Source organism: Lampetra planeri, chromosome 53 (genome assembly GCF_965212315.1).
Source record: "Lampetra planeri chromosome 53, kcLamPlan1.2.h2, whole genome shotgun sequence".
Lineage (NCBI taxonomy): Eukaryota > Metazoa > Chordata > Hyperoartia > Petromyzontiformes > Petromyzontidae > Lampetra > Lampetra planeri.
Genome location: NC_136159.1, coordinates 5643519 through 5659411, shown reverse-complemented (window position 1 = coordinate 5659411; position 15893 = coordinate 5643519). Strand labels below are relative to the sequence as shown.

Here is a 15893-nt window from a genome sequence, read left to right as displayed (position 1 = left end):
GTGTCTGGTGTCTGTCTCGCAAGTGAGACGCTTGAGTCGGGAAAAAAACAAACAACTACGCACACCGGGGCGGCGGCGTCAAATCACTCGACGCGCGGCCGCAGCCACCGGCGGCTTTACACGGCGGGCGCGGTGTTTTTTTTTCTTTCTTCTTCCAACCGCGCCGACCGGTGTACGGCAAGAGAAAGAAAGGAAGGAAAAAAACGCGCGAGGCGGAAAACATCTGGGGAAATTGCATTTGCCGCGAGAGTAGCGGTTCCGGAACACGGGCGCAGCCCCGGCAACTTCTCGCTCGCTCGACCGCCCACCACGTTGCTGAAACTATAATATATATTTTTTAATTTTACCAGGTAAGGCCCACTGAGTTGCGTAGCTCTTTTTCAGAAGCGACTTGGCCACACAAGTGATAGCTCAACGAAGCGGCTTATCGTCAGATGCTCATAGCGGCCAAAAGACTCTATGATTCTAAATGCGGAGGGAAAAACCGGAGGAAAAATCCACGCTACCACGGGGAGAACATGCAAACTCCACATTTACAGGATGTCAGGGTTTGGATCGAAGCCACAACTTCCTGTATACCAGGAAAAGGGGTTAACATCTCACCACCGTGCTAGCGGAAGGGCTTCGACTGGAGCGAGCTCCATAAAGACCCGTCTAGAGGGAGGGTGATTTGGCCTACTCTTTCTTCCATGCTGGCCAAACGTCTTGGCACTGGTGGAAGTTCCCACACTTTACTACCCCACCACATACGACCTGCCGACCATAGGCCATCTCTGCTGTAAACTATGGGATAATTTTCGCCGGTGTCAAAACGATGTGTGGTCCATGCAGACTTGATGCCTTGCAAGAGGTGCCTATTTGATGTTTGAACATCTCGACATCATGTGGTGAAGCCTGTTCTCTTTTTAAATCCTTTATATTAAGTTCACTTGCTTGCTTGCTTGCGCGCTTACGACCGTGCAAATCTTTCGGTCGTTTTTTAACCCACTTCCCGTGATCCAATCGAGCTGACATTTTGCACACAGACTCGTTGTGCGTGACAATACATTTTCGTGAATTTTTTTTTTCCAAATTTTTACACTTTTTAGGATTTTTTTTTTATATTTAACTACCAATTGCTTAATGGTGGCAGGCAATCATCTGACCCATAGGTGGCAGCCATCTCAAGCCAGAGGACGAGAGGACTCTAGCCGCCACGCATATAAAGGATTTATAGTGAAAAACTTTGTTTTTATGGGTTAATTTTTTTCATCATTTTGATACCGGCAAACAAAGAAAAGAAGAGTCCAAATAGATAGAACTGCTTAGCCCGAGCTTATTATTGTTTTGACATTTGCATTTCCTTTTGTGCTCTACGCCTTTTGGCATTGTTCTGCTGGTCTAACACCGGTGGTGAGACGAGGCCATCAAGGAGGCTGTAGCTGTGGTGTAGGCCAATCAGTTTCAAGGACATTGCATGTTGTATTGATGCCTTGAAACAGGTGTGGACATCTTAAACACCTCCTGGATTATCGCCGGGAAGGGCAAAGCCGATTATTATTTTTCCCATCAAGTCTCGTGTAGTCATTATACAGGATATAGACAGCTGGCGTCCGAGATGCATTCATACAGGAGTGGAATGATCATGACTGGATTGTAATTTTTTGTTGACATTCAAATGTTTCGTCGTCAGATGCGAATATTTCTTTTGAAGCGAGAGTAGTTGTTAATTATCAAGCTAACAACACATATACGTGTCTAAAAAAAATATCACGTGAAATCTAAGAACATTTCAAACCGTGAAATTATATGGAGACTGATGATAATTATTTCAACGGCAATAAATAACGAATTAATGACTCTTCTTGGTTCTTTCGGTAAAGTCACGTAGAATGACTCTGACTCTGTCTTCTCGACAGATCTGTTCTCCACCTGAGGACGGCTGCTTGCGTTGTGGCCGAAACGTCGTGAGAATTATTTCATTATGTTTTATTTTTATGATTTCCATTCTACGTGACTTTACCGAAAGAACCAAGAAGATGAATCCCTGCAGTCACGAAAGCTTTGAATCGAGAATTAATGACTGTTGAATGGACTGCAGGGATAAAGGCCTCCCCCCAACACTTCAGCTTTGGCCTTGTGGGGTTGTTTGACCATACTTCACTACACTGGTCAAGTGCATAGCTGTCAACCCATCACGGTTTATTCCGTATTCTTGTACAGAGACACATTGAGTTTTCAGGTCCATACGGCGTACAGCCGTTTCAATACGAGAGAAGAAAAATGTGTCTATTTGTTTGTGTGTCTCCCTTGTGATGGAACTTTGTAGGATGAACGTTGAGATTTATAAGGGCACGGAGTGACCAATAAGGTCTGAATTGGTCTGTAGTAAAGTAGGGCCACTGATAAGGGGTTGCCAGGTACGAGATTGGCTCCAGTGAGTGGGAGCTAATAAACAAACGCACAAAGGGTGCTGGTGAAGACACAAACAGTGAACACCAACAATTAATAAGTGAGTTAACACGTGGGCTTTCGCGACGAGTGCGATTCATAATGAAGGTTTTTGGGTTAGTTCGCGATCTAGCCCAAAAACCTTTATTATGAATTAATCAGTGAGTTCAACCATGTTCACCCGACTGAAGTTTTAAATGAAATCAAATGTGTAAACATTAACACCGCGCACGTATGAGCTCATTGCTCGGGTGTGAGAAGAATAGCGGCCTTCACACAACAACATAAAGCAACGTTTTACAACATTTTTTTTGCGAGTTTTAACTCAAAAAAATAATCATTCCAGTCAAAGCCGGATGTAAGCACACCATATCTAAGCACTGTTCTGATATAAGCAACACGTGCTTGCTTGCTTACATTACACCGCTGGTTAAAGGAGGACACACAAGGATACTCAGCTTCAATGGGTTTTACTCGGCAAATACGCCTCTGAAACAAGCACACCACTTCACTCTGGATATAAGCACACCTCTTGGGCTAGCTTCCAAAGGGTTGTTAGTTTAACACGTAGTAGGCTTTTGCGACCAATATCATCCATAATACAGGTATTTTTTGGGGTGGTTAGATCGCGTTAATCTAGAAATGCGTCGTTAAACATGCCAATTCGTTGTAAGTACAGCAAACCGGTGTGTTGTAACTGTTGTGGATTTGCTCTCCAACACACAACTAGCGTACTGTGCTCGTAACGAATTGGCCACGTTCTGTTCACGTGACAAAGCTCACTAGTTGGCCGTGTCGGGTGGTGGCGGGTTTAACGACACATTCATATATTTACACGATCCAACCCCAGAAAAAGCCACGTATCATGGAGGGTTGCCAGTGTGTTGACGGGAGCTTATTCTTCTTTTCCTTCCTTGTGTTTGATTACCCTTTAAATAAACCACGCGGGCCCGAGGGTGGGGGTGTGTGGGGGTCCACACGACTGCCGACTTGACCTTGCAGAAGGAATCTGTGCGCCTGATGACAGACTGAACGGGCTGTTGTTGTTGATGTTGTTGTTGATGTTGTTGTTGATGTTGTTGTTGTCGTAGATTGGTACGGTACAAGGAGTGGTCGAGATTAGCGGGCGAGTTCGATTCCCCCCCCCGCTCACGGCCAACACCAAGTGACGATTATCTGAACCGGGTCCTTGGCATCCTCCTCTAGGTCGACTCAGCCGAAAATGAGCACCCGGTGCTGTGTTGTAGTAAAGCTGAACAGGTAGTCGTGCTTTCACGACCACTGTTACCCATAATATAGCTGGAGGGGAGGGGTGGGTTAGATCGCGTAAATATGTGTCGTTAAACCCGCCACCACCCGACACAGCCTAATTAGGGTGGCTTTTCACGTTAACAGAACGTGCCAATTCGTTACGAGTATAGCACCAACCGGTGTATTGGAGAGTAAACCCACAACATTTACAATTCGAGTTCTGTGACATTTCGCCGGAGTGGCGATGGAGTAACATCGATGTAGTATTAGTAACATCGCTACTCGGGAGACAAAGGCGGCCGGGCGTGGTTGCTGACCACCCAACCGCTTCGTGTGCCGTGCCAGTTGTATACATAATCATGATTATGACGATCTTACCGCCCCTGGCTGCTTCGGAATTAAAATTCAAGAGCGCCCTCCAGCGTCTGCAAAAGAGGGTTCACTCACTGAGGCCAATGCATCGCCAGGGCCTGTGAGATCGGCCCACCCACCACCACCAAAATTAAATTGAAAACTCATTTCTTGAAAACGGGCTTTGTGCTTTTATATTCTTAGGTTTTTTCACGTACGTGACTTTACCGAAAAAACCTAAGAATGTGAATCCTTGCAGTCACGAAAACTTCAAATCTAGAATTTGTGCTTTTAGTTTGTTATCCTTCACCCGCACCTCTGATTATCACGGTTGGTTACGTACGGTGCACAAGAAGTTCAACATGCATACAACATACACCTGCCCTGTGCCACGTGAACCTCGTTACAGACGGCGCCACCACCGTTCACGTCATCGTCGTCGTCGTCGTCGACGATGGGAATTTAGAACCCGCCACGATCGAGTTGGCCGTGTCACGTCGGTCGATCGTCAGATTGACAAACCCATTTCTTCAGACGTGCTTTCTGCGTTCAGTTTGTCTTCCTTCTGTTCCCGTCATCTCCGATTAGAGGCGGTTGGCTACGTACGGTGCGAAAGAAGTTCAACGTTGATAATTGTTTTTTTACCCTTCTATCTGGCAACAAAACTGACACCTTTTTTACAAGGAGTCATGTTTGCATAGACCACAATACCTGCAGTCATAATGCAAACAAAAAACATAACTCTGATAATGTGCACTATCCTTGAAGTTGATTGGTCCACACCTGAGACAGCTTTCCTTAGAGCCTAGTCTCACATGGTGTTGGACCAGATGACGCCAAAAGGCGCATTATGACTGCAGGTATTGTGGTCTATGCAAACATGACTCCTTGTAAAAAAGGTGACAGTTTTGTTGCCAGATAGAAGGGTAAAAAAACAATTAGCATATTTTTTACTGGCAAATGAGGTTCCAATGGTGTAAGTTCAACGTTGCGTACGTCTGTGACCCGTGGTCCGTGTGTTGTTCCTCGCAGAGTACGCGCTGTCGAGCGCCGACCTGTCAGGCCTCACGGGGTTCAACTCTCCCGGCTCGTTAAGCATCAGCTCCCTCTCCAACTGGCACCACCAGCAGGGCACCAACATCAACCAGCTGCTGTGAGTGACACACAGGGCGTTGGTTCAATCGCTCGCTCGCTCGCTCATTCATTTACTCATTTAACCACTGTCTCGCTCATTCAACCACTCGCTCACTCACACGCTCAGTCGCTCATTCATTTACTCATTCAACCGCTCGTTCGCTCTTTCCACCACTCGCTCACTCGCACGCTCAGTTGCAGCACTACCCAAAGACTCAACACTGCCCATAGACTCAACACTACCCATAGACTCAACACTGCCCATAGACTCAACACTACCCATAGACTCACACTACCCATAGACTCAACACTGCCCATAGACTCAACACTGCCCATAGACTCAACACTACCCATAGACTCAACACTGCCCATAGACTCAACACTACCCATAGACTCAACACTACCCATAGACTCAACACTGCCCATAGACTCAACACTGCCCATAGACTCAACACTGCCCATAGACTCAACACTACCCATAGACTCACACTACCCATAGACTCACACTACTCATAGACTCAACACTACCCATAGACTCAACACTGCCCATAGACTCAACACTGCCCATAGACTCAACACTGCCCATAGACTCAACACTGCCCATAGACTCAACACTGCCCCATAGACTCAACACTACCCATAGACTCAACACTACCCATAGACTCAACACTGCCCATAGACTCAACACTGCCCATAGACTCAAGACTCAACACTACCCATAGACTCAATACTACCCATAGACTCAACATTACCCATAGACTCAACACTACCCACAGACTCAACACTACCCATAGACTCAACACTGCCCATAGACTCAACACTGCCCATAGACTCAACACTACCCATAGACTCACACTACCCATAGACTCACACTACTCATAGACTCAACACTACCCATAGACTCAACACTGCCCATAGACTCAACACTGCCCATAGACTCAACACTACCCATAGACTCAACACTACCCATAGACTCAACACTGCCCATAGACTCAACACTACCCATAGACTCAACGCTACCCATAGACTCAACACTACCCATAGACTCAACATTACCCATATACTCAACACTGCCCATAGACTCACACTACCCATAGACTCAACACTACCCATAGACTCACACTGCCCATAGACTCAACACTGCACCATAGACTCAACACTGCCCATAGACTCAACACTGCCCATAGACTCAACACTGCCCATAGACTCAACACTGCCCCATAGACTCAACACTACCCATAGACTCAACACTACCCATAGACTCAACACTGCCCATAGACTTAACACTGCACCACAGACTCAACACTGCCCACAGACTCAACACTGCCCATAGACTCAACACTGCCCATAGACTCAACACTGCCCCATAGACTCAACACTACTCATAGACTCAACACTACCCATAGACTCAACACTGCCCATAGACTTAACACTGCACCACAGACTCGACACTGCCTATAGACTCAACACTGCCCACAGACTCAACACTGCCCATAGACTCAACACTACCCATAGACTCAACACTACCCATAGACTCAACACTGCCCATAAACTCAACACTACCCATAGACTCAACACTACCCATAGACTCAACACTGCCCATAGACTCAACACTACCCATAGACTCAATACTACCCATAGACTCAACACTACCCATAGACTCAACACTGCCCATAAACTCAACACTACCCATAGACTCAACACTACCCATAGACTCAACACTGCCCATAGACTCAACACTACCCATAGACTCACACTACCCATAGACTCAACACTACCCATAAACTCAACACGACCCATAGACTCAACACTACCCATAGACTCAACACTACCCATAGACTCAACACTACCCATAGACTCAACACTGCCCATAGACTCACACTACCCATATACTCAACACTGCCCCTGTGCTTGAAGCAGTCCCCCTCCTTAACCTCCTTCTGTTCCTCTCTCGAAGCCTCACCTCTTCTCCATCGCCCATTGCCTTCCTCTTCCCTCCCCTCGCCCCTCCACTCCGTCCCATCCCTCCCCTGTAGCCCTTTCGTCACCCCCACGTGCCCTGAATTTCGATGTACACGCCCCTCGGGCCCTTACACTAACCCCCGCTATCTCAACCACTCTCGCGTTTCTTTTTGTTGCCGCTTGTAAAACTGCGTCACGGAGCACCTTGAGCTAATGCGTTGTCCCGTCGCAGGTCGTGCGGCTATCCGAGCGTCAAGTCGGAGCCGCTGTCTCCGTCGCGGGACCCCATCTCGTCGGGCGGCGGTCCCGGCTACCCGGGGGCCGCCACCATGCAGCGGCAGGACCCCCTGGGGCGTCCGAGCGAACGCCTGAGCCCCTACGAAGGTGGCGAGCCGGACGACCCGTGCGGCGGCACCGGGGGCGACTACCTCATGCCCGCCGGGATGGGTCGGGCGGGGCAGCATCCTCATCAGCAGCAGCAGCAGCATCATCAGCAACAGCAACAGCAGCAGCAGCAGCAGCATCATCAGCAGCATCATCAGCACCACCTCCATCAGCAGCAGCAGCAGCATGAGGCAAGCGGAGGGGAAGGGCCGCTGTTGAAAAGGGCGCGGCTCACGGAGAGTTGGGCGACGTAGGGATGCCACGTGGCGTCGACGGAAACGAGAAACCCCACGGCGGTCGTTAGCGGTAACAACAAACAAACAACAACAACAACAACAACGTTAGAAACAACGGCAACGCGTATTTTAACATCCCCCCCGCAAATTGAGAAAACTTTCTAATTTAATGTAGTTGTAATACTACTAATAATAATGGTATAAGTAAAGAAATTTCTAAGAAAATAGAGGTGAGCATAAAGACTGGAGTGAAATATCACACACACACCACAACAACAACAACAACTAGTAGAACTATCAACAAAGGCATCAACGAGCAAAATTTTTTTTTTCTTAGGAAAACGCCGCGATTCCCCAAAACGGCCGTTTAAAAGAGCGAGGCATTTACGGGTTGCGTACGTTTAATTTGAGCCGTTTAAAGCAAGACGGCCGAGCATTGTACCTGTACAGATTAAAAGTGCACCTAGCCTGGCACAACGGGCCGCGGTTTGGCGTCGCTCGGCGGCGCCGTTGTCCTCGCGACGCGGGGCGAGAGGCGTTTAGAATAATAAAGAGATAAGCAAAAACATGTTAACTTGACGTTGGGGCACTCCTCCGAGTGTGAACCGCGGGCACGGGGGAGGGGAGAGGGGTGCGAAAGCCGCTGAGCGGTTGGGCGAGCGAGCCGAACAAAGCTGAGGAGTTATCGTTTTTATTTTATATACAAACTGTTCTGTTTAAAAAAAAAAAAGATGTTAAAAATCAACGCTCGCGCACGCGCGCGCCGCACACACGCAACAATGCACAGCAACAGACGAACAAACGGAACGACGAGCGTGCGTCTCGGTCGCGGGGGAACGTGAAACCCTCGACGACCGCCCGTCGCGTTCGAGCCGGTTCCCTCCACAAGCGGAGGGAGGGTGGTGATCCGTTTAGAGACGCCCCGCCAGAATAACGGCGACTTGCGAGCCGGTCACCCAGGAGAGGGAAAAGACGATTTTTATTTCGGAGTCCCACCGGTAAGGTCAACGCGCTCCCCCTCGCACCTTGTAACGCTCAGCCTCCTCAAGGCACGGGGTGCGGTGGCGGCGGAGGGCAGTCGCGTTCACAGTGTCCACTCGCTCGTTGAGAAGAGAGAGAGAAGATATCTGCGGGGTGTCTGTAAATGGATCACCATGTATTTTCATGGGCAGCAAGGCCGCATGGTGAACCGGTCGTAGGCACGATTCACTGGCCCCTTACACCACCCCCCCCCCCCCTATTCCACCCGTGGCGCCACCACGATTCAATTGCTGGGTCAAACGTCCGATTATTTAAAGCTTCGATTGTGTTTTTGTCTCGTTTGTATTTGTGCAGAGTCAATTGTCTTTCGTTTGTCCCGTCTCGTTCGTTCCATTAGCCCTTCCGTAGCCCTTTGCGGGCGGATTACACACAAGTCATAACCAATCGGCTATCACCCACACAATTTTAATTTCTCTAACACACGCGTGTAAGAACCGATGTTAATCCGATTCGTTCCGTGCCTGTGAACTGCGAAGCCGTCACGAACCACAGCAGAATTTTATCTCAAACTTTGCTCATCGCCAAAAAACGTAATTTGGCCAAACATTACATGCAGGCGGACTCTCATAAACTAAATAAAATTCTTGGGGACTCAGGGAAGCTCTCCCAAGTCAACATATCGCAAATTGGAGAAAACATTTACGATTACGTCACGGCTTTGTTGCTTTACATAACCGATCGTTTCAAGCGGCATTGTTTTTTTTTTGGATTTGGCGAATCGATCGTTCGTCTCTGCACCCTTCCACAACCTACGGCGCCTCTCTCATGGCGGCGGCGGCGGCGGCGCAATAAACCGGCCAAACGACGACGCGAGCGGTCCGAGGCCGTGGCCCTCCGCAAAGCCCGTGGGCATCGCGACGCGCGTCGTGGCCTCCCTCCCTCCCCGACACGACGCTCATCTCGAGACAATCGCGGACGAACGGGGCGGGGGTTAGAGTGGTGGCGCCGTATCAAGATTCGCGCGCGCCGCTTTTTTGTTTTCACCGCTGCGTCGCGTCGGTCGCGGCTAGCCCGGCGAGCGAATTTATTTCGGGTAAAGTGAGCGAGTGCGGTGGCGGTGCGCGCCGCCCAAGACCGGCTGCCGCTGCGTGGGCGTTTTTCTTTTTTCTTGTTTTCCTCCGCAGTCGCGCTGAAGTGCGGCTCTCCGACGTGATTTCAGGGCGTGCCTGCGTACTGCTCGGCCCGGAGTCCGACGTTTCGCCCCACGTGCTTGGGAGCGCAACGTGCGACAACCGCCTCCCTGAAAACACACCGGAGACCCCCAGCCTGCCTGACCTCGCTGCAGACAATCATGGACGCACAGCCAAAGGCTTAAACGCAGGCTGCCACACCCTGGATATTGTTTGCTAATTTAAAAAAATATATATTGTAAAAATGAGAGCACACAAAACAACTTATTGGCATTTGTAGATGTTTTTTTATTGTACATGTTATTTTAATGAGTTTTATTGGGCGAGGACAAACGGCGTCCCCCTATGTACGATTGGTCAAACGTGAAAAGCCATAAGAGTCTCTTGGAGATGCCTCTGACAGCGTGACCTCTAACCCCAAGCGCTCCGCGCAAAACTGCCCCGGCCATTGACAATCGATCGGCACCCTGCCGAGAAAGAATTATTTTCAAATCTGCGCACGTTCAAAAAAATGTTCACGCTTTAGAGAGAAAACAATATATTTTTTTCCAGCGGAGTGGACTTTCGTCACTGAATTTTCTTTTGGGTTTCCCTAAATATTTGTTGAGCTTGGTCGGCGAAGGAATGGGAAGACTCTTGTCTTTTTATATCTATATATATTATAACTACTACTACTACTATTTATTGTCCTAGAATATTTATATTCTCTTGGAAAAGGCAGCGGCTGCTTGCACTGCGTAGGAGAGTAATCTTTCGACGGACTCGATCTGGCACTTGTTCATTTCACAAGTTCACGCGAGCAAACGTCGCATCTCGCAGTGTGAATGGAAGGAAAAAAACACACATTCAAAATTTGTGTTTTAGCATTCACTGTTAACTTGCGAACCGACGCAATAACAAGCCATATGTAAGTAACAAAAAAAATACAAAATACTTTCGCACATCGTCACAACTTTGTATGGAACTCGAACACAGAAACACTTTGTCTGGCACTCTCAAAAAGAAGGAATGCCACTTTGTAACAGCGCGGGGGAGCACGGTGGGGATGTGAATAATCGTTGAAAATGTATCGTGTAGAATAAGACACCCATCTCACCTGGGGTGAGAAACGGGGGGGGAGGGGCACTTGATTAGTAGCTGTGGTTTGTTGCATTGCATTGTGGGAAGTCCCTACCCAGCCTTATAAGTCTTACCTAGGCCTCGCCATCCATCCCGGGTTTTTCCCCCCCAGGGATCGTTCTTTCTTTCGTGGTAGCTCTCATTAGAATCCTGCCCAGTGGGTGCATTCCATCCTTTGGCTGCCATTCTGTCACCAGTCTCATCCATCCGCCATCATTATCCCAAGGAGCGAAGACCTGTACGTTTGTTAACAGTAAAAAAAAACGCGACTTACAAAGCAAAAAGCCCCACAGTATTTTTCCCCGTTAATTTTTTTTTGTTTTCGGTTCATTAACACTTTACATCGTTAGGTTAATTAAATCAGCCAACCTCACCTTCCCAGGTGTCTCCCATCATCACAAACAAAGACGCCCCAATGCGTGCCACGCGGCGCGGAATGACGGCTCAATGACAGCGCGCCCCCCCCCCTCCCCTCCACCCTGCCGACGATGAAAACCACGTTCGTTTCAGCAACTCGTTGTTAGAAACCGAATCGCCGGCGTGCACGTGGACGGAGCAACGGGGTTCCTGAGAGCCCGTGTGGCAGAGGTCGCAAACGGGTTTTGATTCCTTACCCATACCCGTACCCGGCCGCATCAGAGTCGCAAATGGGTACCCGTACCCGGCCGGGTACAGGTAGCCGTTCCCTACCCGTACCCTACCCGAAATGAGTGACAAACGGTAACTCACCAGTGACTCACGGCCTACCCGTACCCGTACCCGGCCGCACCAGGGTCGCAAACGGCTACCCGTACCCGGCTGGGTACGGGTAGCTGGGTATCGGGTAGGGTACGGGTATCGGGTACCCGGTTGCGACCTCTGCCGTGTGGTCTCAGAAGCTCAGCCTGGGCAAGCGCCCTGGACGGGCGAGCGCCACCGCACGTAGAGCGGCTGCCGTAGAGGATGCCGCAGGGCTACGCAGTGGCAGGTAAATCCGTAAAGTTGTACTCCGACTCATATTCTTAGGTTTTTTCGGTAAAGTCACGTAGGTAAAAAATTTAAATTAATAAAAGTAAAATAAAAATAAAATAAAAATCACGACGTTTCGGAGGCAACACGAGCTGGCCTTCCTAAAGAGATGCCGAGATAACAAGGTAATACCCATCGCTTTACAAGGACTGTTTTCTTGGAATTTCTCTCACTTGATACAGCTATCGTGCTGTGATGGTTCCACCTGAAGACGGAAGCTTGTGTTGCCTCCGAAACGTCGTGATTTTTATTTTACTTTTATTAATTTAAATTTTTTACCTACGTGACTTTACCGAAAAAACCTAAGAATATGAATCCTTGCAGTCACGAAAGCTTCAAATCTAGAATTGTACTCCGACACCTATGCTCCCACGCTCTCTGCTCACGGGGCTTGACCAACCCGCATTAACCAGCGTTGTGAAGTATTGACAAATGACCTGTCAGGGCCCACAGGGCAGCTTTCGTGGTCGTTTGGCTCTTATCTTTGCTCTTCTGACTTTTTCACCCCCCACACACACACACGCACTCTTGCTCCGAGATCGGCTTTTGTCACATGGCAGTCAAACTAATATTTATAATTGTTCGAGCTGGAATTTAGCCAAATTCAGTGTGTAACCAAAGTTAACGTGATGGGTCTCTGGTGTGCAGTTGCTATTGTTTGGTGACAGGGCAGAGGCCATTAACTCGCTTCACTTAAGAACTCAGTTTGAACGACCTGAAACCCGAATTCTAACCCAGGACCTCAGCAGCGTCCTCTGAGCCACCCAAGGCTCCTGGCATCATCAATGTTTCAAACAATTCTAAATTACTAATAGCAGTGATACATTTTTTTTTTGTTCGGTAAATGTACGGATTTACAAACAGGGTCGAGTTGTATTATTATCATCATTATATTTAACAACTCTAAATAAACTTTCGAGCATTTGGAAACATGGACACGGGAGTGTGGCTTTGACGTAAGGTGTGCACTTTGCTTGTCAACACACAGAAACAACAACAACAACAATCCCAATAATCTGACTCGGTAAACTTTTTAAAAAACGATAACACAAAATATCCACCCACTATTCTCATTGGTTGCACCTCCCTTTTGTAATTCCGATGTCATTTGAAAAGTATTTTCCGTCAGCGGTTGGCAATTCACCAGCTAAACCCAGCCCACTCTTGCAGTGATGCGAGGAATTGACGCCGTTTCGTGGTCGCGATTCGATTCCAGAACTGAATATGTATTTTTTTCTCCCCCAAACTGCGGCGATTGGTTTCGCGTCTCGAGTGGCTCCAGGGGTGACCTGAACCCACAGCGCGCACACACAAATTGAAGGACTTCAAAAATATCCCGCGCGCGATTCCATGCGTGCACCGGTGAGCTTAATAACCGATAATAGCCGATGTTAATGAACGGGTCGATGCATCGTTACACCCATGATTTTCAATGTTTTCACTCCGTTTCCGTTGTGTACGGAGACAAAATTATCCTCGAGTTAGAACAACAATAATAATAATTATTTTAAAAATCTGATCTTGCAACCACCAATTAACAAAACAGTTCCATGAAAGACGAGGCCAGAAATTACGCCGAAACTATTATTTCATAACCGAGCACGGGGATAAGAGACGACGTCATGATGATGACGACGATGAGAATGTTGACGTGTAGGTTTGTGCGAGAAATGTGAACTGTGGGCTGTCGAGGAGGCGACGGATGGAGTTGAGGGGGCGCTGAAGCGTTGTCAAAGGTTCGCGGAGGGGAGTCGTGTGAATGTAGCGCCCCACGATCGTGGGGCGGTGGCGGTAGCGGTGGCTGTTGATGGGATTGTGGTTGGAGAGAGTTAACGGAAAATGTGCGACGCAAACGTGGACGATGTATCTGCGTTGGTTTTTTGAGGATCGGCGGGGGCGACGAGCGTAGCGTGCTTGGCTTTCGGAGTTACCGAGTCCGAATTTCGACAAGTTAAAAGTCGTGAGAAAGTTGTCAAAAGGGCGATAGAAGCTTTTGGGCAATGGCTCGGGACCGTGGCAAGCGACAGCGGCAGTGGGACAAAAATCTCGCGTTGGCCGCGTGAGCGGTCCAGTCATCGGAAACCACCAAACGGAAATGTGGCATTGCGGCGGCACTCGTCATTTTAACGTTTGATACGCTGGCCCGGTAAACAACGAAACGACGTAGGTGGACAAAGTGAATGATTTCAAGGACTGTTATTGGCAAACGGTGTCCCGTAAGTGAAGTTGTGGATATTCGAGGGAATGTGACTTGACTCAAGGGCAGGTTCTGTAGTTTAAAACCGCCTCTTGTACATAGTTGTATCGCGAACGCGAAGCGTAGGTTTTGAGTTGTTATCCCCCCTTCTTGTGTGTCTGTGTGCATTTTCTGCAGACTCTACTGGCGTTTGCTCCCACATGCAAAAAGTTTTGCCCGTCAATGGAATTGGACTGACATCCCAATGTAGCAGAGGGGCCCTCTTGAAAACGACTGCTTGAGACTCGCTGAGGTCCTTACGTAAATAAAATAAAAGATGAATATTATTTATAATTGTACGCGTTTAACACTTCGAGCTCAACGCAACTTATCGCAAGTAACATTTCAGCCCTTACCGATTGATAATGGCTCCCGTAAAAAAAAAAAGTTTTGGTTTGTGGCATGTGATGTTTTTTTTTTCTCTTTTGGAATGGTGTGTACTTTTTTATCATTAGAGTATTTTTTATTATTTTACGTTATTTATTTTTTTAATTTCATGCGTGTGAAATTGGTTGAGATTTTAAATTGGAGGGGGGTAGATATCATTTTTTTTTCTGGCGGGTGGGGAGGGGGGGCCTTTGTAAGCCACACTAAGCAAAACAGTGAAAGCACATCCGCACGCCAGCGTGCGTGCTGCACACATTATTTTTTAATGCTTTGAGGTTTAATATTTATAGCTTGAAAAAAAATATATAACTTAATGTTGTGTTCCTTTAGGGTTCGCTTTGGACATTCCAGTGTTTGGAGTAAGAACAATGCCTCTTTTTCATTTAAATCAGTTTCAAATCTATATATACACGTGGGATGCTATCGTGGTGTAATGGTTAGCACACAGGACTTGCAATCCAGATGTCGCCGGTTCGATTCCATCTCCTGGCGCAGCAGTTTAAATAATGGGGGCAGAGTTTCTTAAATACCCCCCCCTTGCCCCCCGCCCACTACTTTATTAAGTAGATTCACTGCAAGTTCGTCTATGAGAGCCCCAGGGCACGTGTGGTGGGGTCAAGTGTGGATACCCCCCACTTGTCAGATATCTTGGCCAGTCTGGAAGTGTAGGTCAGTGGGGAGGGAGCTGTCATAGAGCTCCCTTGATAAGGATGCTCCTTTCACCAGCAGTGGTGGAAACAAGCACTTGCAGGGCTACGCCTTTATCCACTCCTCCCCCCCCCCCCCTTTTTTTTTTTACACGCGTAAAATAATTTAAACCCCCAAATTTTGTGCCAAAGCTGAAAATGTCTCATTAATGAGATACGGCTAATAGTCATGCCTCAAAATTACCCATTGAAATTACAGGCAAAAAAAACGAAAATCTTCTTTTCATGAAATAGACGTTTTCAACTTGCAAAAGCACTGGACTGTCCACAAGCTGTGTTTATGTATGTGTGTGTGCGTGCGCACGTGGACAAACTTATAAAAGGCTGGTAACTTTTTTTGGCCTCCGCGGTGAGGGGTGGGGGGGGTGGTGGAGGTGGTGGCCAGGTTCAGTCACCCACCTCGTGATTATGGGCGGGCTCGAGGTCGTAGTGAACGGGCTAAACGAGCAGGAGGCCAGAGAGGGGGCTGCGCGAGTCGCGGATGCCTGTACATAGAACACGCTGCAGCCCTCTCCCG

The 15893-nt window shown here is 48.1% G+C and overlaps 1 protein-coding gene across 4 annotated transcripts in view; it reads left to right on the top strand.

Moving 5' to 3' along the window:
* Positions 1–8011, top strand: part of LOC144734834 (myocyte-specific enhancer factor 2C-like) — a 115614-nt gene extending 107603 nt beyond the window's left edge. For all 4 annotated transcript variants that reach the window (XM_078617234.1, XM_078617233.1, XM_078617235.1 and 1 more), the window contains 2 exons: positions 5065–5185; positions 7361–8011. In XM_078617234.1, coding sequence (XP_078473360.1) covers positions 5065–5185; positions 7361–7766 — 527 coding nt within the window. In that variant the 3' untranslated portion in view covers positions 7767–8011. The remainder of the gene's footprint in view (positions 1–5064; positions 5186–7360) is intronic.
* Positions 8012–15893: the final 7882 nt, after the last annotated feature.